Here is a 25508-nt window from a genome sequence, read left to right as displayed (position 1 = left end):
CGGTGCCGAACGCCAGCAGGAAAAGTGCCTCCTCTTCTTTATGGGGGAGCTCAGCATGGCTGCAGCTTGCCTACCCTCTGTCACCCACTGGAGCAAGTGGCTGATGGATCAGGGTAGTCACCCACACCTGCCAGACAGACGTGCAGGAGCCAGACCTCCCTGCAGTGAGGTTCAGGCCTGGAAGTGAGCATGGGAGCAAATCGACTGCTCAGGTCTCATTCCCAGTATGTGTGATTTGGCAGGTCTGTTGATGGAGCTAGCCTGAGCCACATCCTGCTTAATTTTGAAGGTATTGCCGTTAATGTTAGCACCTGAATCAAGTGTTGCAACAGATAAGCCCACAGGTCTGGTACAGAGTGTTGTAAGGAAAGAAAATGAAATGTAAGATTGAAACTGATCACCTATCCTTGAAGATGAAGATTTTTTGTGTTTCTGCTGGCTATCAATCAGCTATCATATCAGTTAGATGGGTAGAAAGTAAGTTTTAAAAACAATTACAAATAAAGCCATCTTGTCCCTCTCTGTCACTTCCAAATTATGAACTTCACCGACATGAAACTATGTTCAAGCAGAAAGGAAGAATAGCATTTTCCTCTAGAAGCAAAATGAAATTGAAGCCCTGCAAGTGAATATGTAGTGTACTGTACTTTATTCCTTTCCATGTTAGCATTTGCACGGCAGTACTAACGCTGTGATGACACAGCGACTTAACACTCTGACATTGGTGAAGAAATTCAGCAGGAGGTGTTTACTGGTAAAAGATAGTTCAAACTACAAAGAGTTTCCTGACAGCAGGCTGCACATTAGAGTTAATCAAAATTTACTTCTGTTCATCTTGATTCTAATCAGAGATAGGCTGGCAGACATCATGTACATACCTTGAAAAAATCCCCTGCTGCACTTCCAGTGCTTGTGCATTAAGTTGGTCTTCTAAATGCTGAACGAAGCATGTCATGTTTTGTGTATGAGATTAAAACAGAGAGCCTAAATTTATTTTTATACCAGTTCTCTTTATCAAAAATCTCATATTTGAGCTTTCTGAATAGATGTGCAAGGCAATTGTCACTCTATCTGTAAATGCATTTCTGGGAGTCTGAGCTTCAGCTGGATGACTATGAAACAAGTCATATAAATCTGCAAATAACGTGGTATAAAATGCCTTTGTAGCTTAATAGTAATCTCAGTGTTCACTAACAAAATCCATCGAGATGTTCTAGGCATGAACATCGCGATGTAGCTTTGAGCTACATTTTAACATTCACTCTGAGAAACAGCATGGTGTTCACTTACATGCTTGAACCCACAGCAGCATCGTCCTGCCAGTTACTTTCTGTTATCCATCACAGACAGTAACGTGCATTCTTCTTACAATAAATTGTACAGGAAAACCACCAGTGACGTACATATTTCTGTTCGAAATTATTACACAGATGCTGGATAAGCCTGTGGCTGTGCTTTACAAGATACCAACCTTGCTGACTTTGAGTTTTCCCAACAGGAATACCTAGAAGATATAGATACAACTTTGGCTCTTACTCTTCAAGGTAATAAGAAAGGGATTTGTTCAATAGGTGAAAGCCAATCTCCTTGAGAATCCTTCTGTCACAATAGTATAGATTTTTATTAGTGTTAGTGCTAACCTGACATAGTGTAGGTATGACTGATCTGTTCATCTACTGCTAATGCAGGAGAATGTGTTGGGATCAAAGTTTGAGATAAGTTCTTGGTACTTCATTTTCCCTTTAGGCCAGGCAGTGTTGGGAGCATGCCAAGGACACAGTCTGAGGGCCTGGCAATGAGACACTTTTTCATACTCACAGAGTAGCAACCGCTTTTTGTACCAGACACATCTTTAAATTCAGTAGGAGCTCTGGTAGTGATAGGCTGTCCCTGCCATATTTCTTTGTGACTCCATTGACCTTAGTGGCAAAGGATTAGCATAAGAGAAGGAAGAATCACAAAAATATTTTTTCAGGAAGAGAAGGAAGCCTAACAGTTTGAGAAAGGCTGAATTCACAGTTCCCGGGACTTGGCATAATGAGGGTATTCCTGCTGCTCTGCAACCTGACAGGTGCTTAAACAAGCTTAGACTCTGCTCTGTTGTTGTTCCCACATGCTGTTTCAGTGGATGTGTGGCATTAAAAATTCCCCCAATGTAAATTATTTAGCAGAGATCAAGTTTTTGAAGCTAACTTCAGATTATTAGCTTTGCTGAATAGGCAGTTTCTGCAGGCTTCATAAGAATTATACTTTGTGTGGGATAGGAGTCTTCTTGATATAGTGTCAACCCTCTGCCAAATCAAGGGTGTAAACTTAAAATATTCTTTAATCCCATCTTGTTTCTCAAAGACTCCGAGTTTCTGTAGCTTCTTCTTTTTTTATTCCTGATGAAAAGCACATAGGACCCCATTCAACAGGAAATTAAACACCCTGTTGCATGAAGCCCCTAAGCATTTTGGACAAATTTTCAGTACTAAGTTCTGGATGCTCTCAGTGATGAGTTTGCAGTGAGTGTGGGAGTTTCAAAGATGGGACCTTAAGCAGCCAGCTCCATTCCCCAGCATCGCAATGGAAAATCACAGCCTCAATCTTTGGAGTTAAAATTAAAAGTGAGTGTTTAGTTTAAATAGTTATAAAGACAGCCCAGCCTTACAACATCTGGCTTCTTTCATGGGTTTTTGGCAGGGGAGAGAGGGCTTAACTTCACTTTTTCACACTTCTTCCTTTTAGTTTCCATAGAGTCTTTGCCGTGGTAGATTATGGAGAGATCTCTGCTGAGGAGTAGCAGTGACTGTAACTGTGGCTGGCCCTGGCTCAGATTAGACCAGGAAAGGGAAGTATCTAGCTATGTTCTGGCCCATAATTAATACATATGAGGAAATTGTCTTCTGCTCATGAACATTCCTTGAGGAAATAAAGATTAAATTTGTTAAGTAAATTATTCACTGCAAATTATTCACTCAGCTTCACTCGCTATTCTGAGATTTCTGCAACATCTGAGGGAGCTAGATCATACCAGGAGAGGCAGGGCCGTAAAAGCAGAGGCTGAAGGCATGATTCCTTTCTTGTACAAAATACAAGTCTTATTTTACTTAAAATAAACAGACTAACACACTCTGGGATTGCTTAGCATTAGGGAAAGCAATATACAGCCCCAAGATATGTCTGAGCCTCTGGTTGAACTTGGACCAGATTTGTCTGATGGACAACGAAATATGTGTTTCTAATATGAAAAATGTCTCATTTCATTTTCTTTTTGACAGGTGGCCAGTATGCTAAACCCTTCAATCTACTTTGCACTCTACTTTTTAGTTCTATCAGAATAATCAAGTATTGAAAGGATAAGTTTACACTTGCAGTTCAGACTGGAAGTGATCTCTCCTTTCAGGGCAAGGTAACTGTTGCGCCACTTGATATCATGTGGGAGGGCAGCAAATAAAGCACTTGAATATCCAGGACCATTCATCATGGTCCATTCATTAAAACTGAATAATGATAATAAGCTATAAAGTATGTTGCCTTTTATAAATATAAAGGCAGTGGTAATCATTCTCATGGGGTCATCTTAATTATTTTTAAGTGGATAGCCTTTTTCCCAGTCCGACTTCCCAGAGAGAAGAGTGACATTGCCTTGGTATTTCAGGATGGAGGAGTCAATCCAAGCCCCATAAAATTCACCCTAAAAAACTTCTATTGATTTCACTGAGGTTTGGATCAGGTTCAAAGACCAGCAAGGAAATGGAATAAGTTACCTGCAGTCATGTCCAACAGAAAACTAAGTATGAGAATTTTTCTTTTAATTTTACATAGATGCTCATTCCCCTTTGAAAAATTAGCTTCAAATACAGAGGATATAAGCACTGAGCTTATTATTTTTTTTTTAATTCAAAAGAGCTCCTTTTGTAACATATCGGTTAACTAAATTAAATTAACTTAGTGTTATAAATGTTTGATTTTCTTCACTTTGTTACTTTTTAAAACTAGTGTGGGTCAACCTTCCAAGGGCAAGAGCATAATCAGGTCAGCTTTCAAGCTGCTATAATTTTTCTGATATGTGGATGAGGAAAGGAAATAGATATGGGTGGGTACTATATCTCTTGAAATGGCCTCTTTCTTCCTGTTTAACAATAAATATTCTACAGAAAGGAAGCTCATATATTACTCTTCAGATGAGTTCCCATTTTATTAATCATGAAGATTTTAACAGTGGCCTGAGACAGGAAATCACAGTCTAATGATCAGCAGAGTCTGATTTAATCCTCATGTTTGGATCAGATTACAAAGAAAAACAATGTACTGCAATGTACATCTATGTAGATAAATAGCCAGGTTTAATTACTATTAAACATACATACAGCTTTTATAACAATATATGGCCCTACTGAATTACTAAGACTGACTAAATATCCATGGTAAAACCTCCTTATGGTTAGAAACTTAAATGGACTTTTCGGGTGTTGTTATCAGATACATGAAAGAAACATATCTCTCAGAGTTCACCATTATTATTAATTAACTATTGGTTATTAATAGTAACAATGACTATGAACTTTGATAGATATGTTATTATTAATAACAACAACAATAATAAATTCAGCTGTCTTCTAAATGAGTGTAGTTCTGATTAAAATGTGAAGTGAAACGTCTTGGTTAATAGGTTGAAGTTCAACATATACTCCACTGCAATCCAATAACACAGAGAACAAACTTGCATTATATTTGCCAGAATTTCAGCACCTTAACCCCCGTTCCTCCTCCTCTTCTTACCAACCCGGTTCTTAGAAGGTCTGGAAAGGAAAACCTCATTATACCATTAACATATAATAATTATTATTTCATCAGTTGCCCATCCATCAGAGTCCAAGAAGGCCTCCAAAACTTTTCTGAAACATTTAAATAGAAGTCCAAATAGCAAACTGAAGTGGGAATTCATCTAACCAGCAGTGTCTTATCCCTCCCTGGAGTATTCATATGATAGAGAAAGAATGGAGCAATTCAGCTAAGAGACTACCTGCCTATCTAGCATTGTCTCCTCATAGATGCTTCAAAAACTTAGAAGTGTTTATGGGACTGGGAAAGGCGATTCTAAGAAATAAGACCTGTGCATTTCTTACCAGCTTTCAACCATCAGTTCTTTTCATTTTCAGTTTGGATGGTTTCTTGGTTCAACTTTCCTTGAAATTTGAGTTCAACCATATTAAAAGAATGACATTGAGAAAGTTCATTCTGTGCACTGAGTATTTGGATTGACAAGGACTTCTGAATTTTTATTTGGTGCAGGAGACCTCCACAGTGACTTGCTTTTTTAAAAGAGCTTTTATCTATGCAAAACTTATGAGTAAAAATTGCTTAGAATAGATTTTCTTGGAAAAAAAAATACTTTTGAAAAAATGTTATAAACATTTTGAAAAAAAAGAAAAGTATTTTTACCAAAATTTTTTCTTCACACTTACTCTTGAACCTTTTTCTTGCAATTTAGCTAGAAATAGATTTCTTTTTCATTTGCAGTAATGTTGAATTAAGATTTAATTCAAGCTCTGTGGTTGGCCCAAAAGTTTGGGGGTTGAAACTGAGAATTTTCCTCCATCTTTCAGCAAAAAGTTGGGAATTTTTCATGGTTTCAGGTTTTGTGGCCTATGATTCACAACAAATAAGTTTTACTTAGGATGCTCAAGACTTTTATTTGTTTGACTTTGGCAAATAATATCAAGCAAAATGAAGCAGAAATTCAAAGCTATCGTAATACTTCCACTTTCATTTAGCCTCTGGGCTGTTTTTCAAGAGGGCATAAAAGACCTTTGCCATTCTCCTCTGTCTCTTTGTTGTAAACCTTCTGTTAGACTTGCTTTTTCTCCTTGTGACTTTGTCACGAAATCAAGGACAATGGAGGACTGAAAAGTGCTATTTCAGGGAGTCCAAATTCTGTGATGAATGGCAAAAAAATATTCCACCATGCAGAAGAAAAAGATGGCTTTAGAAAACTTCCCTTCTTTGCCAAACAGTGACCTTCAATCTCATTGGTTTTATTGCATTACTGTAGAGCTAAGAGGGAAAGGGAGACATTAGGGACCAGCTAGACCATGTACTACAGAACAGTGTGAACGTGCTGGGGAATAATATCCCTTGATCCTCAGAACAGCAGCATACGTTCTTCACATTCAAGTCCCAGCAGAAGTGGAAATGAAGGGTGCAGTTAGTGCCACAAGACTGAGTGGGGAAAAATGAGAGAGGAAAAGAGGTTGATTTTCTTGAGGTTGTCCAAAGCCTTACTGAGGCCTGATGGTGAAATAGGAGATAAGTCTTAAAGCATTTCTCACTCTGAACCCTTTCCTTATTTTCAACTCATCTCCTTAGTGCACCTCTCTCTTTTCCCGTCACTGCCTCCTCTCCTTCCTCACTCCTTCCCCAGAGAAAGATTTCAGGTCACTCACCCATGCCACAAACCAGCTGTGTGAAGTCACATCCTGACAGAATAAGGAACTGTGTAACTGATGTACACTTGTGCAGTATGCTTTGCTGTACTTAGTTTAGTTACAAGCTAGCAGCAGTTGCAACATCAGCTGGATAAACCTGAAATAAAAATGTTGAAGAGAAAACCATCTAACGTGTCTGATAAGGAGAAAAGTCAAAAGCCAAAGGTAAGAATGTTTCATTTTTGATGTCAAAGAATAATAACAGGAATTCTTAATGATTTTTAAAAGGAGGATTTCCTTCTAAATCCTAGCTTCAGGATTTCCTGATGTGCTAGCAAGTGCCACAGTGGTATAATCTCAGGAAGCTATTTGTATATACTCACTTTATAAAAGTAATGATCCAATTCAAGGAATCACCATTGTGAAGCTGCTATAGCTGTGCTGAAGAGTCCTGGTACCGGACTTTGTTTATTGTTATATGCTCTGCATCAGTCTTTTAACAGAGGGGCTCACAAAAATCCCCTCTCTTCCTTTCATGTATGATAAACTGATGATGTCCCATGAAAGAGTGTGAGAATCAGTGAAGAATTAGAAAAGCTATTAAATTTGGTTCTTATTTTAATAGATTTTCTTTTGGATCATCATAACCAAAGGAGGAGAGGGTACCTGGCAATCAGTGTTTGTCATCTTCACTTTTCTGCGAATTATTATACTTTCAGCCTGAAATAAATACTCTGAATAAATTGATAATATGCTACACTGGACACTTTCCACAATCTGCAATTGCAAGAAAGAAAGTGAGAATTTTGCAAGATGCATAAGGATGTGTCCTGTGCTGTGCTAGAAATTTATTTTCAGTCCCTGGACTGGGTGCAGGATGACCTTTGCAAGTGTATTGTAAGCCTGAAGAGAAATGGCTACTGCTAGACCTGAGCGCATCAGTATCCATTTCTATTTCAGTTTGCCAGTGCTGAAAATTTAAATAAGAGATTAGAAAAGCCTTTTAGTATATCTCTGCTCTCAGTAACTCACTGTCTCCTAGTTTACAGACCCATCTTCTTATTGGTTGGGAATACACCTCACTTTGTGATTTCTGGCTCCTAAATATTTATCGCAGACACTACTTCAGCAGGAATGTCTTCTGGTTTTACTCAGTGTTGGCTTTTGTGTACTGCACTTGCAGTTTTAGACTATGACTCATTAATAATTAAAATTAATGTTTTTTCCATGGATTTGAAACAATTCTGAATCCATTTTCCCATGGATTTGAATGGGGTTTTAAGCATTTCACTGGTTGGTATGGTATGTACTTTGTTCTGTTCAATCATCATACTGTTTTTTAAAGACAGGGCAGAAGTATAATTAATATCTAATTACACTATAGGTTAAGCAAGAAATGACCATGAGACACGCTGTGGATGGGCTTTGTTTTTCTGTCTGTTAAATAATTTCAAAACCAAATTTTGGTCACTCCCTTCTTCCAAAATAATACATTCCTTAACAACAGTCTGATATTTTTTTTTTTTTCCAACACAGTTAGTTAGTCATTCGTGAATGCACTCCATGCTATTAAAATGCTGGTATTGTGGCTTCTCAAAAATATACATATATATCATGGTTATGGATTTGATTCACCATATGTGTAAAGCAGGGGTGAAAAGAGTCTAACCACTTGACTGAGTGTCAAACCTGCTGACTTTGTCTTATTGTAAATGTTTACAAAAATGGAAAGGTCTTGGTGAAGTGGCTCAGGATGTCTTTCTGCCTCAGTAGTGTGCTTTGAAATACTTCACCTACTGTAGTCCCACTTTTGCACAGAAATGAGTGAACTTTCCGCGATGAGAATGTTTTTGTTGAATGTGCTATTCACAAAAAGGGCATGGGAGGAGACAGCCCCATGTTGCACGGAATAGAAATCTTAGCTTGTTGTAGCATGTTTCAAAACATGCCCAGTGGAAGCAACGCAAATACTAAAGTTGCTTAATATTGAATTGGGTAACGTGGGGCGCAGGTTCTTACCTCCCGACAAAAGTTACAGGGTTTCACAACTGACTTCCCTAGATCACTTCCTGCCTGCCCCTGCTCTGCGCAGGCAACATTTGGTATCTCCTCATACTCTCAGGGCAGGATGCTGTTGTCACTGTGGAGGTCTTGGACTACCTCACCTTGCCTTTAGGCAGCTTAGATGTCCCAGTGTCTCCAACACATTCACACGGGGCTGACACAAGACCTGTGGGAGAGCCATAAGGTCTGGAGTCTTAAGTGAAAATCAGGTTTGCTACCTTAGGCCCTCAAAGAGGACATCAAAATGATCTTTTTATGTAACTGAATCTTAACCATGGTGACCAGTTGTCTTCATCACAGTTGTATGAACTTCTGTGCATTAATTCAAGTGTTTCACCAAGATTTTCTTTTTAATCCTTTTGATTTTATTACTTTCTAATGTGAAGAATATCAGCATCCAGTTATGCCTTTTGATAAAGATGAAGGAATACCGTGCAAGGCTGGTGCTAAAACCCTTCTTCAGGCAATTTGCTGTTGCTATATAAAGCCTCTAGCGGGGGTGGGCAAGTCAATGACCAATGCAGGACTAATACAGATTTTCAGTATCTAACTGCCAGTTCACTATGTGAAATGCATTTACTTTATTTATTACTGTGGTGTTTAAGGGACTTCTGCAGACACATTAGGTGTTACATAGGCAAAAAGTAGCATCTTACAACTCTCAGTGTCTGCTATGAAAAGGTTGATACTATGCCATGAAATAGTAGTGTTGCAGTTTTTTTCGTTATACAGCAGGATTTCTGTAGTGCTGCCGTCATGCTAATAACTTCTTTGCATATCTGGCAGATTTTGCATATGCATGGATACACATATAACTACTGAATGCATTGTATGTAAACTATATAAATAAACATTCATTGTTAGGCAAAAAAAATCTACACCCAGTGTCATCCCAGAGAAGTTTGGGAGAGAAATGGGAGAGAAATGTTTTCAAAAGAGATACTGGAAGGATTCCCATCTTTTGCCAATGTTTATCATTGTAGCTACACGTACTGCCATGGAACTGTACATTTATACCTTGTACATCAGCTGAGGACCCAAGTAGCTGAACTATAAAGGAAAAGTCCCAAGGCTTAAAAATACCCTGCTTAATATTGAAGAAATTCAACCAATTGAAGGGCTAAACTCTCTATTTCAAGCCCGTCCAATCTAACCTATCTGTCTATCCAGCACCTTTCTGGTGACTTTCTATCACAACAGAGCCTGTGCACCTCCCGTCAGGGCATCTACCAAGAGGCAGCTCTCTCTCAGCACTTCCTTTCAGTCCTCAGCTGCCTCCCTTTCTTTTCTGTCAGGTGAGACATGGCTTGGTTTATATGGCATAGCTGTTCTGAGCCGTGGTATTATTTGTGGGCAGGTGAGGTCAAACAATCTAGTTCTTGCACCCAGCCCTGAGGTTCATGGTCATGCTCATGGCCAGAGTCAGCCTTAGCTCCGTCAGCTCACTGTAGCAGAGCACGTCTCCTACATTGCTGGAGTTTTAGCTGCAGAGCGGGAAAGTACTATACCAAGTAGGGGGAAGTATGCTTTTACTAGATGTGTTTCAGGTATGCGTTTGTGCAGTCTGTCCCACCACCCCTTAGAGAGCTGGGGAGGAGGACAGCAGTTGACGTAGAAGATGAAAGACCGACCCCTAAAATGACCTGGATTTTAGCCTCTTTGGCCCTTATGACGTTACAGATGTCAGTGTATCTGGGGAGTGGCATGAAGCAGATTTAGAAAGATGGTAAGAAAAAACATTCTAAGAAATTATACAGGATCTAGTCTTCTCTTTTATATATGCTTCAGGCCACACCATATCCTGGCACCATACAAATAAAACAGGGTTAAAGCATTTCACAGCTACTCTGCATTCCACTTTGCACTGTTTTGCACATTTGACCAGGTGCAAATGACAATGGAAGGTGCAAATAATCTGTAAACTATCCCTGCATGGTCTTGCCCACTTCACAGGATGTAATGTGCTGGGCAGAGCCTATTTCTTTCTCTGTCTCTCTCAAATTCTTACAGACACAGCAAACTTGAGGACTGCCTGATGATTCTTGGCTTTACTTCAAGCTGAAGCAAAGACGACTTTGTGCCATTTTTTTTCTGGCTTGACTGAAGGAAGTCTTGTGTCTTTATTCTACATGACAGTTGATCTATGTTTATGCTAAAGGTTTGAGACGTTTTTGTTTCCTCATTCTGCTTCCAAATGTGCTTGGTGCTTGAAACTCAGCTTACTTCTGGTGTGTAAGACAATCCAGGGTCAATGCCTGTGCATTTTGTTTAGGCAAAAATATGTCCAAGCTTCTAATTAAATCGATATTCGCTTACTTAGGTGATAAATTATTATTTGTTTTCAGGGTTAAGAGAAAATAGTGGCAAAACCAATGGGAGGAAATATTTTCATGTGCAACTTTGTTCCCTAGTACTATTTCATACCAATAATTTTCCTTTTTATAAGCTTTAAATGAAACCCTGCCTCCACAGAAATAAATGCACATTTTTGCCATAGACTTGAAGCCAGGATTTCCCCTTTTTATATATTCTTCACAGAAGGCCTGACTGTCATGGTTTAACCCCAGCCAGCAACTAAGCACCACGCAGCCGCTCACTCACTCCCCCCTCCCGCAGTGGGATGGGGGAGAAAATCGGGAAAAGAAGTAAAACTCATGGGTTGAGATAAGAACAGTTTAATAGAACAGAAAAGAAGAAATGAATAATGATAATGATAACACTAATAAAATGACAACAGCAATAATAAAAGGATTGGAATGTACAAATGATGCGCAGTGCAATTGCTCACCACCCGCCGACCGACACCCAGTTAGTCCCCGAGCGGCGATTCCCCGCCCCCACTTCCCAGTTCCTATACTGGATGGGACGTCCCATGGTATGGAATACCCTGTTGGCCAGTTTGGGTCAGCTGCCCTGGCTGTGTCCTGTGCCAACTTCTTGTGCCCCTCCAGCTTTCTCACTGGCTGGGCATGAGAAGCTGAAAAATCCTTGACTTTAGACTAAACACTACTTAGCAACAACTGAAAACATCAGCGTTATCAACATTCTTCGGATACTGAACTCAAAACATAGCACCATACCAGCTACTAGGAAGACAGTTAACTCTATCCCAGCTGAAACTAGGACACTGATCCTGATTCTGAAAACACTTAAATGAATGCATTAGCTGTGATCCCATTGATTTCAATGGGATTTGTCATCTGAGTAAAGGTTATCACTTGCCTAAGTGTTTGGAGCCTGTAGTGCAGACAGATGCTATAAGCAAGTTTTTTGGTGCTGCTTTTTTCTTAGACAGTGGCTTGTGACCCTCCAATGGGGAATACTTATTAAAGAAAAGAAAACAGAAAATAGGTACAGCAAACCTAACAACCTAAAATAATCCAAGACATAATTAGATCTTCTCTAGGACAAGATCTGCAGTGAAGAGATTGCTCAGTGTTAATGAATATTAACTAGGATTTATCCTTGAGTGTGGAAAGCTGGGGGTTTTAATTTTTTTTCAAAGGTAAAGACTGGTAGAGTTCTGAAAATAGCAAGTTTTATATTCTTTTCTTTCCCCCTGAAATTTTGAGTGCATAATAAAAGAGTCACTGCTAATGTCACAGATGCTAATTTTCACAACCATGACTGAAGTGATGTTCGTTTCCATTTGCATTTCATTCTTACAATGATAAGAGGTGATGAGTTGATGATAAGCTGTTTTCACTGTACTGCCCGCTGTGCAAATTTATGCTTATAGGCAAAGATGACACACAGTTCTGTCATTAAAGGTCTTTACTGCATTGCCTCTTGAAGAAAGACTGTTTGTCAAAATCCATTTGAACTCTGTTAAATAAGCAGCAATGGGTGACAACATCTGGGAAGTAGTTTTAAGAACCTGGTTTATGGGGAAATAACCTGTGGGCCTTTATCAGGGAGGGTTCAGAGAAAGAAAAAATGATACTCTTAATAACCATGTATGTGTAGATGGGGAAAAAAGGGATTGCAGGTGACACTTCAGAAGGTGTTTCCTGTCTCCCTCAGGCTTCATAAAAAATTAGAACAAGGTTAGAGTTAACCTTGGATTATTTTTCTTGTGTGAGTGGAAGGCTCTACAATCATATTACTGCCCCTCTTACCTCTGGTATTTTTAATTCATTTACATTATCATTTTGCTTCTTGATCATCAGCCAATGTTTGGGGTTTTTTTCAACAGCAGTTTCAGAAAGTTGTTTGTGTCTTAACATATATGTTAGCATATCTCTTCTAGTAAGGTCTTGACATTTGAGGAATTTTGTTTTCTCACCAGAAAGTTAGGGTCCAGTCTTTGTGGAGAAAGAACAGCCGTCTCTCTCCTGTCCCTTGCCCCCTCCACATTTTGATGCTTAGATCAACACACAGGCTCATTGAGGGCTCACACAACCCTTGACTAGCTTGTGTGCCAAAGGAAAAAAAAATGACATCTGTGGCCTGGTCCAGTCCTGGGCTTTTTTGTGTGTTCCCTTGATTACAGCACCTTTTATATTTTCACCAACTTTGCACAAAATTCGGATAATTTCTTATTTCTTCCCTGTCTTGGTTTTCCTTCACTAGCCAGGCTTAAGTCCTTAATAGCAGAGTATTTTAAAACAAGTGAGAGCAAATTTCCTGAAGGGAATATTTTCAAATTAATATTCATTTTGCTTAGAGTAAAAAATCCAGTTCAGTTCTTTGTTTCCTAAGCAAGCAAGAGCATTTCAAGAAGTATGTCTGAACCACTTTCTCCAGCCATTTTTAGAAACCAGACAATCAATCACATCATTTATAACTGTACTCTCTGATAAATACTGTAGCACAGCTACCAAGGTGACATAAATCAGCAGTAGTTGCCATCTAATTCTTTAATTAGCTTTATAGAGCAGTTGACTTATTTCAATATTGTGTTTCTAGGAAACCCCAAATACCCCAAATTAAACATTGCCCAGGATATCTGTCATTGCTGGAAAAAAGCAGCCACTATGTACGGGGAGGACAGGCAGAGGATGTGGCCTACAGTTTTCTGTAGGTTTCAACACTCTTCTAGTAATTTGTGTCATAGCATAAATCCAGACTGAAGTTGTTATAATGCCATCGCTGGCCAGCTTGTATAAGCAATTTGTGGGTGGCTACAAACACTTCAGCCAGAAGAATCAAGCCCTTGATGTGTGGGCAGAAACCCCTGGCAATACTCCAGAGAAGGAAAAAAGTCTTCTCGGCCTCTGTAATCACAATATCCCTTAACCTTTATCTTCTGAAAGCTTGCAACAGAGACAGCAGTTACTTCTGTTGTTAGAAACAGTTATACTCTCCTCCACAAATTAGCAATGTCATTTTTTTTGCTAGAGATATTGCTGCTTGGCACCAGGCTACAGATTATATATGCACTGAATATTTAGCTAGTCATATGTCCTTTAAACCATCCTAATGGAAAACTTTGTTTTGTGCATCAGATGAAGGTATCTTGTATGTGTGTTGATATTCCACAGGAAGTTGAATGACCACCTACTTTTTTCACAAGTGAATCTCTCCTGTATACCTGCTTACTCTTACCTTTCTAGCTTTTTATATCTTATTCCACTTACAGTGTACCCAAGAGCATGTTCTTACTTTTTCTCTTCTTCCCAAACTTGAGGCTGAAATTCCAGCCTAGGGAAAAGCTTGGAAATCTTTGACTGCTTCAGAGAAGTTTCTTCTTTGACTATACATATTATATACCGTACTGCCACTTTTTTCCCCATACCTCTTCGGTTTATTCCATGGATACACAGAAAGCTGGATAAAGACTTCACCTGAACACAGTCTTCAGGCTGCTTAATTGCCAGTCATAACATCTCCTGGCATCTTTCTGGTAAACTGAATGTCAACAGCAAAGGGTCTGTCATCTCTAACCATCATCCAGCACTGAGCCTGACAAGCTTTCTCTGGGAAGAAGATCCAGTGATCCACCTACTGTTTTGCACCATTATGTCTTCTGGATGGAGTTTTAGTCCCTTTCCTACCCTTTTATGTCTTCATCCCTTTCATCATCTTCACAAGAACAACCAAGTAACCTCACACTCCTGTACTAGATTTCCATGGGCTGCTGAATGGTTATTTCCTTGAGAACTGTAGGAAGTTGTAAGTTCCTCTACTTGGTCATGCTGACCTCATTCAGAAGGGTAGGTTTGCTGTTCTTTCAGGTATGTTGAAAGGCAAGTGAGACATGAGGCTACTGGAATACTTGAGTACTTGGCTTTAGGTTTTCCTGCAGTGTTTCTCATGGGTTCTTTGGGAAGAAGAGAAGCACTAGAGGAGTGCTGTTCAACCAGAAAACATGGAAAAGCTATGGTGCAGTTTCATGCCTTCCCTCTACCATTATGTTTGAGATAGAGATGGAGCCATTGACCATGCTGTTGTCATTGACAGCCTGCAGCCGTGAGATAAAGAAATCGGCTTCACTTAGCAACAGCACAGCCAAAAGCAGATGTGTGAAGATGAGATGACAAAGTGGCCGAGACAGCTGAATGAGCTCACGCAGCTTGACTCTCTGCTGCCTTCACCTGTGCAAAGCGGATGCCGAGCTTTACCACTCATGAATTGCTTTCACTTGCCACAGCTGTGCTGTATTTCTCTTATACTTCTGTCTGTCTGCCTGCCTCCTTTTTTAAGATCAGATATTAAGCCCAAAAACCGCTTCACAGAGCTGGAAAGGGGACATGGTTCACTGATGGATGAGCAGCTCAGAGCCTGTCGAGAGGGTGCATGAAATGACTGATGATGGTAGAGCAGGCAGTCAGCTCTAGTCACAAGTACATGGCAAGGCTCTTCTGATATTGTCTGTTGGGGTGTTTCCATGATTTTCTTCCTGTCTCTATAATGGAGCTTATATTTGCTTGATTAATAACTTTTGGTAATTGTGGTAAAATGTTTGGAAACTATGTGTTTGGGATTTTAGTTAGTATCTGAAGAAATCGCAAGAGGCAACATGTTCCTACCCATTCATGAAAGCTTAAAGCCTTGTACCTGGCACAATCGCCTTTGCAGTGATAGGCCAGATTTGGGTAGGATTTGGAGTATGGCTTTGAATTTGGGGTTCAAAGAACACCTCAAAGCCCTCACTGCTGCCTGTGCCTCAGTAACATTATCTCATTGGTGAGTGTCTCTCAACTACGTGTGGTTTTCATGGAGGCTGTGGGAGCAGGGGAGGGCTGAAAAGCTCAGTCTCAATTTTGTCATGTGTCAGAATGAAAACACACTTCAAGCACCTGGTACATTTGTTTTTCATGAGGTGAAACCGCAGTTTTCCACTGAGCTGTGATCTCAATAACCCTGTGCCACACAGATAATCGAATGGAGAGAAGGGAACTGATGTGCCCATACTAGACTAGTACCATTTGCTGTGCCTAGTACCCCCAGTGAGCTGTTGATTGTATTCATTCCTTTCTGGTATAAGAGTGACCTGAACAGAATCAGCATGCTATCTTGTCTTCAGACAACTAGATTTTTTTCCTGGGATTGCAGTTACAGAACTTATGCTACAAAGAAAACCCAGAATTTAACACATCATAACTTCTGCACTAAGTATTCTTATGCAGTGCTAAATCACGAGGAAACGCTGAGCTGGAAACCTTCTTTCAGCTTCCATACTGGTCCAAAACCAAAAGCTTATTGAATTTATTTTATGAGTTCAAATTTCCAAGGAGCATATTTTAGATTCCTAGGCATATGTTGTGCAAGCATGTCCAGTTTTTTAAGCCTGCGAGGCTGCAATGAAGTGCCATGTGTGCTTTCTTCAACTAGACAATAAGGATAACTTTTGTCCGTGGATGGCAATAAGCCAACATTGGAACTCAGCCTTCTGACAAGGGAGGATACATGAAGGGGAAAAAATGGTCATCATTTTAAAGGAGTCAAAAGTTAACCCACTGTAATGAGTATTGTCTTTTGGTTTAGTTTGGTTCTGTTTTCCAAGATAAAAATAATGTAAATAAATGGACATATAGATCTGGTGAAACACTAAAAGTCACAGTGCCTGATGATAGATACTGCACTGAATTTTGCTTCTCTACTCTAGTGCATCTCCATTAAGGCAATTTCAGCTAATCTCACTATGGATTCATTAATCAAGTGTAGTCAGGATGTCTGAAGGAAGATAATGAGGGGGAAAAAATTGGCCTATTGTTTGGATCTTATTCTTCAGCTAGTTAGTTTGTTTATCATGTTCCATAATATTTGTATCCTGATAAATAAGTTCCAGTCACAATTAGTTATCATAGCAGATGACTAACACATCTTCATTTACTTACAAGTTCAAAATTACTCCATAAATAGATCAATTAAATTTGTGTTCTCTTTACATCACATGCCTATACAGATTTTCAGCCTTCAGTATCAGTTAACAGTGAAATGGAAACAAGGTGGACCAGCAGTATTTTAAAATTTCCTCCCTTTTAGCCAAAGGTGCAAGCTTCCATGGAGACAAATTCCCTAATCTTACATCTTTTTCTCTGAGCACTAACATCCTAAATGCATACTGCAGTATCAGCAGTCTCTTAGTGCCTTCCAAAATTTCTCCTTTAAAATGCCTAAGAAAAGATTTGTTCATTTTTTACTCATTTTTTACTCATTTAGGATTACATACTGTATATCTGCCCCACATAAAGCTGTCACTATATTACTTTAAAAAAAAAAAAAAAGTTGAGGTTCCAAAAGCCCGGTGGGGTTGGAGACTGCTGAAGTTGGGAATGTTTATAAGCTCTGCGATATTAACTGCAGCACTCAACCTCAGGTGACATAAAGCATGCAAAAAAGAACTTTCTGTCAGTTTTATTATTTCTAAAAAGGTTCCCCTTGAAAGAGAAGAGTGACCTTGCTCTGCTGAGCTGACATATGCCACTGAATTAATGGCTAAGCTTTGCTGTAGGGAAGCTTGCAGAAACATTACAACTCCAATGGCTGAGTTTGCTGTGAACATTAATCAGGTGAACCAACATGATGTATCAAACACTCATTTAAAAGTAATAAAAACTAACTCTCTTCCCCCCCCCTCCCCCAAGTTTCTTAGAATTAGCTTATTGTTGATCATTACCTGTTGTCAAGGGTAAGACTGCAGGACAGCGGTAAAACTTGTATAAGGGTTTTCTAAAGTTTGCTTACTCTTCAGAAAAACCAAATGAGCCTTTGGGATGGTCAAATTTAACTGTGACTTAGAGGTTAATTTTTAGTCCTGTTTCCCTCTGGAAGGTCATTTGAAGGAACACCTTCCACTGAAAACGTGCCTCTCCCTAGCAAGGAATGCAGAAGCTGCCTTTCATTCTCGGTGACTCCCTGGGAGCAGGACTAGGTCCCATGTCATGCACGAACGAAACGTTATGATAGGCAAGGAGGCTCTGGCTGCCATCGAAATAACCGCTGTTAAGGGTCTGGTATGGCTGTGGTGCAACGGCTGAGTCGCAGGGGCTCTGACCAAAACACCGTCATACCAGGCAGGAGTATTTTCTGCCTATCCCCTGCTGCTCTGCTCTGCTCTGGGGTGGGCAGGCGAGTGTGCTGCAGTCAGCAGCTGTGGCCGCTTCTCAGGCTTGCCGAAAGGAACAGCAAAGCCCTTGGGCATGCTGTGTCTCCCCGTGCTATTCTGCGTGCCATCTATGTATAGCCCACCGAGGCCGTAGGCTCCTTATCGCCGCTTCTGCTCTGGCATGGGAGCTTGCATGGCAGTCACATAGCCACCTCCTCTGGGGGAGTACGCTGGCTGCCCCACTCTGTGTGTGCTGGACAGGCATGGGGGTCCCTTTAAAACTGAGCCCTGGGGGGCTGCGTGCTTCTCAGCTCGTCTTTGGGCACATATATTTTCATCTTGACTTCAAGCCTGCAAACACGCATGTGAGTCATTTCTCTCGCACAAGAAATCCAGCTGAACCCTGCAAGGTCAGGACCTAGGTAATACACAGCATTAATAAAATTGTGCTGTATAAGTAAGCAGGGAAAGGACTTTAATTGAAGCAAGGTGATTCGGTTTTAAAATATGAGAATTTATCTCTGAATTCATCTGGTTCTGAGAGGAGAAAGTTTCAGGAGAGGAAAGATGTTGGTATTTAAGAGATTAAAGATCAAAGCCTGCAATTCTTACGTAGTGTTTAACCAGTCTTTACTCAGACAGCGCTCCCCTTTACTGCAGTCACAGGTCTGTGGAGGGTGGATTTTCAGGCTTGTCCCTTGATGTTTCTGCCCATGTGTAAATGAAGGGTAAAAAAGGATACTAGGGAGGTAGAAGTGCACATCATGCCAAGTCCTTAACTGTCATTTTCATAGCTCCTCTGAGTTTGTCACACATCCTTAACCTTCTTTTAAAGTCATTTTCTTTTCATGGTTTTGTGTGGCACTGAAAGTCACTTTTAATTAAATGTCATATAAATAATAAAGGCTTAATTACATAATTATTGCAAATACCTGTGTGCACACTCCCCAAATTGGACAGACTGCCAGAGGAGCACTTGGAGTGACTTTTCTCACCGGGAACTGAGAGTGCTCTGCAGCAACTGGGCAGAAACAATGGTGCTCAAAATTCAGGGTCAATGTGCATTTAAAGGAAGAGGAGTCAGATCCCTCCCCCCCCGCACATTTTGCAACACTCAGTTGCAAAAAACTTTCTTAGTGTTAAGATCGGCGTTTCTTAAATTGCTTCCTTATTTAGTTCCTCACAAACTTTTTAATCAACACAGCACATTTTTTGCCAGATGAAGTTGCCTTTTTGCTCAGACTTCCTACGTGGCTTGCCTCTTCCTGAGGAAGACTTACAGACCTTGCAAACCATCCTGCCCTTGTTTAACTTCACGAACGGTAGCTTCCCCCTTGCTCTCAGCTGCATCGGTGCCTGCCCCATGCGAGGTGCCCTTTGAAAGCACTCAAGAACTGAGTTTCTAGTGGAAATTCTGACGTGCGGGCTGGGTTATCAGCAACTACGTGTTTTGTGTCAGCATTGGTTCAGGCTTGAAAGACTGAGGCTGGTACCAGATAGAGGTACTGATAAAACAGCCACCCAGTGTTTACTTTGGAGAGAGAAGTTTGTTGACCTGGAGGAGTGTTAAGTATGATTAACTCATTACTTTATACCGCTTTTCTTTTTCAGTCATTTTCCATCATTAAAATTAGGGTGTTTGCTCTGATGCTTCATGGTAGCACTTTTGTTCAAAGACCACTTTGCTCCCCTCACTCCCCACCTCCATGCAGTTACTGAATACCAGAGCATGATAACAACCAGTCTTTTATAGAGTCATTTTTAAACCAGTTAAAAATGCCATTTCAGTCGATTGCCCTATTTGAGTTAGCAAGAACAAGCTGTATCTTTTTTATTGCTTTTGACTGGCAAAGTACAAGGTTTAGGCCATGTTTCGTGTGGGCTATAAAGTTATATTAATAGCTTGGTTAGTGGTCAGAAGTTCTACATGTGTAACTAACGTGTAAATAGGAAAAAATCCCTGACGTAGAGAAGTCTTCTCTTTTTTGCTTCTCTATTACTCTTTGGAGAGTTACTGAATTTTGTATGCAAATTCTCATTCTTCATACCGAAGTGAGGGGGTTTTGTTGTGGTGGTGGGGTTTTTTCACAGAATATCCCAAAAGATAAAAATTCCTATCTTGCCTTCTGGGAAAGTAGGAGACAATTTCTTTGATTACCTATGCAATAAGATAAGCTAGCAGAGTGGCAATATTCATCCCTACTTTGGTAACTCTTAATTTCATTCTCAGAGTAGTCTCCTCCTTCTGAAGGGACTAGGAGCATCAGAGAATAGAAGAAATGAATCAAATCCTGAGCTCCACTTATCTCCATCAATCAAAGCAGCAAGCACAGACTGTCCCCTTGGCAGCTGCTGTGGCTTCTTCTGAGGAGAGAGGGAAGAGTACAAGTGTCTGTGGCAGGCGAGAAAATTGGGCAACATGCTGAGCTCCTTTTTTGTTACTCCCAGTGACTGCATTTGCCCCTATACTGCTTACATGGTCTGGGTAGTCTAAAGATGAATGGAAGCTAAAAATGAAAATACATGGAGGAATTTGAAGAGATTTACTTGTGCGAGAGGGTCAGTGCAAAGCCATTACGTCATGCTGGACTTAAAAGCTATTTTGAATAGGACTTGAAGCAAAACATAATGGGCCAGAATTTCTCACAGCAGGGAACCAGATCTCTGAGCGGTGGGAATTGTCCAAAGGAAAATATGAGATGAATATCACCCATTATGAGTATTTAGCAGGATAACTGCTGTCAGTTTTGGCTCAAAGGTTGTCTTTAGACATGGAGAATCTCTGACTAGTTTATCATAAGAACTAACTGACTTCCTCTATGGTATGCCCTACAAGTGAAGGATGTTCTATAACGGAAAGACATGGATTGCAGAACCTCTTCTCATTGTTTTTCTATTTGTATACCATACCATTTTCTGGGGAAAATGACAGGCTATTTACAGACACACCAGCTCACCAACTGCAGACTGTCCAAATTAAAATAAACAGCAATTACATAGCACTTACCCCTTTAAAATTATTATTTAAAATTCCTGGATTTCAGAGAATTGAAGATATAGGAAAAGATGGAATAAAATACTGAAAAATATCTTTGATATTTTCTATTCTGCTAATTTTGTATACCGAAGGGGAAGGGATGAAAGTTAATGCATTGATTTGTAGAAATTATTTGATCGGTCCTTGTGTGGGAAAATAAAATTGTTTCTCCCCTGCCCATGCCTCCATTAGATTTTACTGAGCAAATTCATATTTGCTTAACGTATCCATTGCTAGCTCTTGCACGAATCCAGCCAGAAAAATCACTTAACTTTATAGGATGCTGAATCCTGGTATCAAAAGTCAATAGCATATTTTCTCCTAGTAGCTTTGCATTTACTTTAAAAGCTTCCCTTCACTTGGAAATAAGGCCTGTCCATATCTTCACAAAGTAGGTGTTCCCTGACGCTAATGCAGTGACTGACACTACTGAAAGTAATAGTCCTGTTCCCTTTGCAGCCCAGAGCTCCTAAATCTGCTTTTCGTTATCAGTATAATGGGGTTGAATACATTTTTAAAAGGTGGTAGCTATTGATTACTTAATGGAAAAAGTTAGTATAGAGAATTGCTGAAGCAGCCCTATTTAGTGCTCTCCAGTGCAACAAGACCATTATCTAGAATAGTGGAAATCATCCTGTAACCCTTATTAATATTTAATAGGGATGAAGCAACATTGAAGTACACTACAAAATAGCCAAAGGCTTCTGCACATGTAGGATATAAGGTTGTTTCAAGGGTCGAAAAAGAATAACTGATTTCCCTGTGCTCAAGCTGTTTATAGGTAAGACCAACAATAAACAATGTTTTTCCTCTTGTTCCTTTTAAAGTATTTGCAGCACATCTGCACTTTAATATACAGTTATTCCTACTAGACATCTTGAAGTGATTGAATGCAACAGAAAGGTCAGTGTATGTTTAGATCGCTGTGTGAGACTATTTTATACTTTCCTAATATTGCTGTGAATCCCAGTCTCCCTCTTTCTATTCCTCCTGCTCCGTGCTGCAGGGCACATTTGGCTGTGTTGACAAGCCAGTGAAAGGTGTTAATCCTGTCTAATAGAACCATAATCCTTGGGGCTGTGTTTTTATATCATACTATTGAGCTAACCCCTTGTCACAGGATATTGTTCATCTACTTAATAGAAAAGTTCTTTACGGGAATTTTAGATAAAATTAAAGTGTACAATCCACATTGTCCTTTTCAATTTCATAAGGTAAAAACAAACAAATAAACCACAATGTTTAGCCAACAGAGATTTTCTGAGAGATTACAATCAATTAAGAGGAGAGCTGTGTGATTTTTTCTTTTCTTTTTTTTTTTTTTTCCCCACAGTGAATAGTAAATGTCATTTTACTTGTCCAAAAATATTCACAAATCTGGGTCAGCCTCTTCAAATAACCTTTGGCTGGAAATATTTTTCAGGTTAGCTGTGCCCAGAAATGTAGTGAAAAAAATGATGTTATTTCTTTTTCTCTTAAGCTGCAGTGCTTAGAACATGGACCCAGAATGTGGGTACACTTTCCTCTTCCATCTGGCTGTGCTCAGGCCTCTCCCACTGCTATGTCCACATTCTTTTTTTTTTTTTTTTTTGGGGGGGGGGGGGGAGCAGAGCTGGTTAATAAATAAGTGTGGGAAAACAAGGAAATGAAACAGCAAGGAGCTTTTATTTTCAGTTATGTTCCAGGGGATGCTGATTTACTTCTTCTCAAATGGAGACTTTAATGCAAAGTGTTTTCATGGTTTTCCGTAGCTTTTCTTTGTCATATTTTTTTTCTTTCTGCAAACTGTTTTTAGTTTAAAAGTGACTGTGTGTAAGAGATAAAGGAGCTAATATGGATAGTGACCCTGTGATTTATGAGCAGGGACAGAATAAGATGGGGTCCTTCCTGGATGGAAACACCCAGGGGAGCATGTGTGTACTCTGCATAGCTGGTATCATTTTGATGAACTCCTTCCTTAAGATCACGGTTGCAAAGCCTGAATACCACCTCGCCACCCTGTGCGGCATCAGGATCCTGACACTGTTACCGAGAAGTCCCGCAGAGGACTAACTGCTGCCAGGAAAGGAGAGCGTAAGGAGACAGAGCAGCAAACAGCAGCTTGGTAGCTGTGGGCAGAACAGGCACGGGGCTGTACCGGCACTCAGAAACTTGCCAGCAGCTGAAACCGTTACTTAGGTCTCGGCTCAAGCAGGTCTTTGGTTTTCCAGCTTCCCAGAGGACAGCACTCCTGCAAGCATTACTAACCCTGCCGCCTGGGTAGGGAACTGGAGGATGAGCCTAGCAAGGGTGGTGTTCCCTGCAGCACTCGCTGTTTGGGCAGCTCTGCTCCCCTTACCATCAGCGAGAGATTTCTCCTTGGCTTCTCTGGAAGCAGGTTCATGTCGGCATTAAGTGTGTCTGCAACGTGAAGGCAGGCAATGGGGCGGGCTATTAAACCAGTCCTTTTCTCCTCCTCTTTTGTTGCCCAAAGGATGGTCTATATCTCAGTTGCCTCAGAGGCTACCTCATGAAAACCCTTACCTGGCAGAGAAGATTGAAAGGTGTAATCATAGAGCAGAGCCAGGAGCCCTCAGGCCCTTCTGAGGCTGGTGGCATTCCTGGATGGAGAGTGAAAGGAGGTAGCTGGAGGTGCCAGGGGAAGGGGGCACGATGGGTGCTTTAGAAACCTGGGGGGAGATGAAAAGATGGCTCATGTGGCTTGGGGGGAAGGCGGCAATGGAGCAAGGAACTGGTTTGGCTGAAATCATGTGGGCAAGGTAAATGGGTGAATAAATACAGGAAAACCTGTAACCAGCTAGTCTGAAATCTCTTATGTGTCTTTTCTCTCCAGAGGGGATTTTGAATACTCAGAAATATACTAAGATGATGTTGCATAGTATATAACAGTAAACCCTGCTTCAAGAAATCTGATACTGCGTTAAAAGACTTTCATTTACTATGGAAGAGTGAAGAACTTTAAAAAAAGGAGTCTTTCTGGATTTAGCTTTGAGTATTGGTGAAGATATAAAAACAAGCTCTTAAATACACTGTAGAGTTGAGAAATGTCCAAATTCTGGCTGTTATTAGGGCCACACTTAAAGGGGCTTCTGACTTGTCATCAATGCCAATTTGATGCAGTTTGCCACCATGGGCAGTGCAGTGTCAGACAGTTTTGCCTGGGCATGTCTGGCAGGTATTTCTGTGTGACCTCTCTTGCAAAAACCCACTGTGCCACTTCCCTCCTTACCACGTCAATTATCCACACACAGAAAGGGTGAAAATTAGAAGGAAGCAAAAGCAAGCCGTTCACGGTCTCTTAATGCACAGCTGAGGTGATGCAGTCTTTCTTATGTGTTGTGGCACAGGGAAAAATTGTACCCATGTATGTTTAAAAATCAGATTTTCAAATTGGGGGATTGGGAAGAAAACACAGGGCCTGCCTGATTATTCTGTTACTTACTCCCCCCGCAACATACGCATTTTGGAAAAAATGTATTCATAAACCTCGGACATCCTTGCTGATTCCTGTTGGCAAAGAACCATAAACAGTCTCCCCAGCTGCAAAAGTGAACTGTATAAATTGCCATAGTTGACACCACCATAACTGACTCTATAGCTCATATAATATTTATGGAAACAGCTTTTTTTCTAAGCTGACAGACAGCAATCTTACCTAGAAGTAACTCATAGATACCTGTGTATAATTAATGTGAAACTGATGTAGAAGAACTCAATCATATCCATGATCTAGTTAGTATTTGAAGCAGTATTCATTCTCTTACTCATTTTTCTGCTTCTGGCTGTACAGTCAAAATTTTTTTCCCCTATAGTCACCTCCTAGTTTTTTTCTAGCTGGATGTAGCAGTTCACAGTCCACTGATCTGGGAGGAATTTTTAACACAAACAGGTGACTTGACAGTTGTATTTAAGTCTTAATAACAGACCAAAACATCATCAGTGAGTCAAGGTTTGTCTTCTCTTTTTTTACAGCGCACAAGCAGCTTTGGAAGCTTTGACCGTTTCAGGCATCACTCGATATCAAAGGCAGATGATGCAGCTGAGGTCTGTATGACAGAGTTTTACTTTCTTCAGTTCACTTTCCCACAACAGTTATGCAAAAGCATTGGGAAACTATTGTGTAAATTTTACACTGGTGAGAACTTTGCTTGTGTACTTACATCTGTCTGGGTGACTGAGCCCTTGACAAAATGAACAAGAGAATCACACCTAAACTTTGGTACTTTGATGGGAAGATTAGAAACAATTTTTCAAAAAGACTGAAGTGCACTTCTGGTTGGTGCATGCCCAAAGTAACTGGGATGTGTATGCAACCCACAGATGTGTCTTTTTTGTTTTCAAGAACCTGCATAAATCCCCTCAATTCTTGTTTGGATTAAGGACAATAAACAATGGGAAACAACATTTTCTAGCATAAAATATATTTTCTTTCTGTTATTCACACATACGGTGGTGTGCTGCAAACCTGTTTAGGTACACGATTCCCCAGGAAAATGGCTAT

General features: G+C 40.2%; 1 protein-coding gene and 1 long non-coding RNA gene across 9 annotated transcripts in view; one reads left to right on the top strand and one right to left on the bottom strand.

The window, feature by feature from the left end:
• Window positions 1–25508, top strand: part of LOC115343861 (SAM domain-containing protein SAMSN-1-like) — a 96710-nt gene that overhangs the window by 53297 nt on the left and 17905 nt on the right. For 6 of the 8 annotated variants that reach the window (XM_030020403.2, XM_030020401.1, XM_030020406.2 and 3 more), the window contains one exon: window positions 24980–25051. In XM_030020403.2, the coding sequence (XP_029876263.1) occupies window positions 24980–25051 (72 nt within the window). Of the gene's footprint in view, window positions 1–6456; window positions 6639–10505; window positions 10636–24979; window positions 25052–25508 lie in introns of those variants that run through there. The other 2 variants (XM_030020410.2, XM_041124967.1) reach the window with 2 other exon arrangements.
• LOC115343863 lies at window positions 5524–25057 on the bottom strand. Its single transcript, XR_003924309.2, has 3 exons — window positions 24978–25057; window positions 7916–7921; window positions 5524–6247 (listed from the first exon to the last, which is right to left on the bottom strand). It is a non-coding gene; the product is annotated as an uncharacterized LOC115343863 (long non-coding RNA).

Source organism: Aquila chrysaetos, chromosome 7 (genome assembly GCF_900496995.4).
Source record: "Aquila chrysaetos chrysaetos chromosome 7, bAquChr1.4, whole genome shotgun sequence".
Lineage (NCBI taxonomy): Eukaryota > Metazoa > Chordata > Aves > Accipitriformes > Accipitridae > Aquila > Aquila chrysaetos.
The sequence above is the reverse complement of the archived record's forward strand: the minus strand, read 5'-3'. Positions and strand labels throughout refer to the sequence as shown.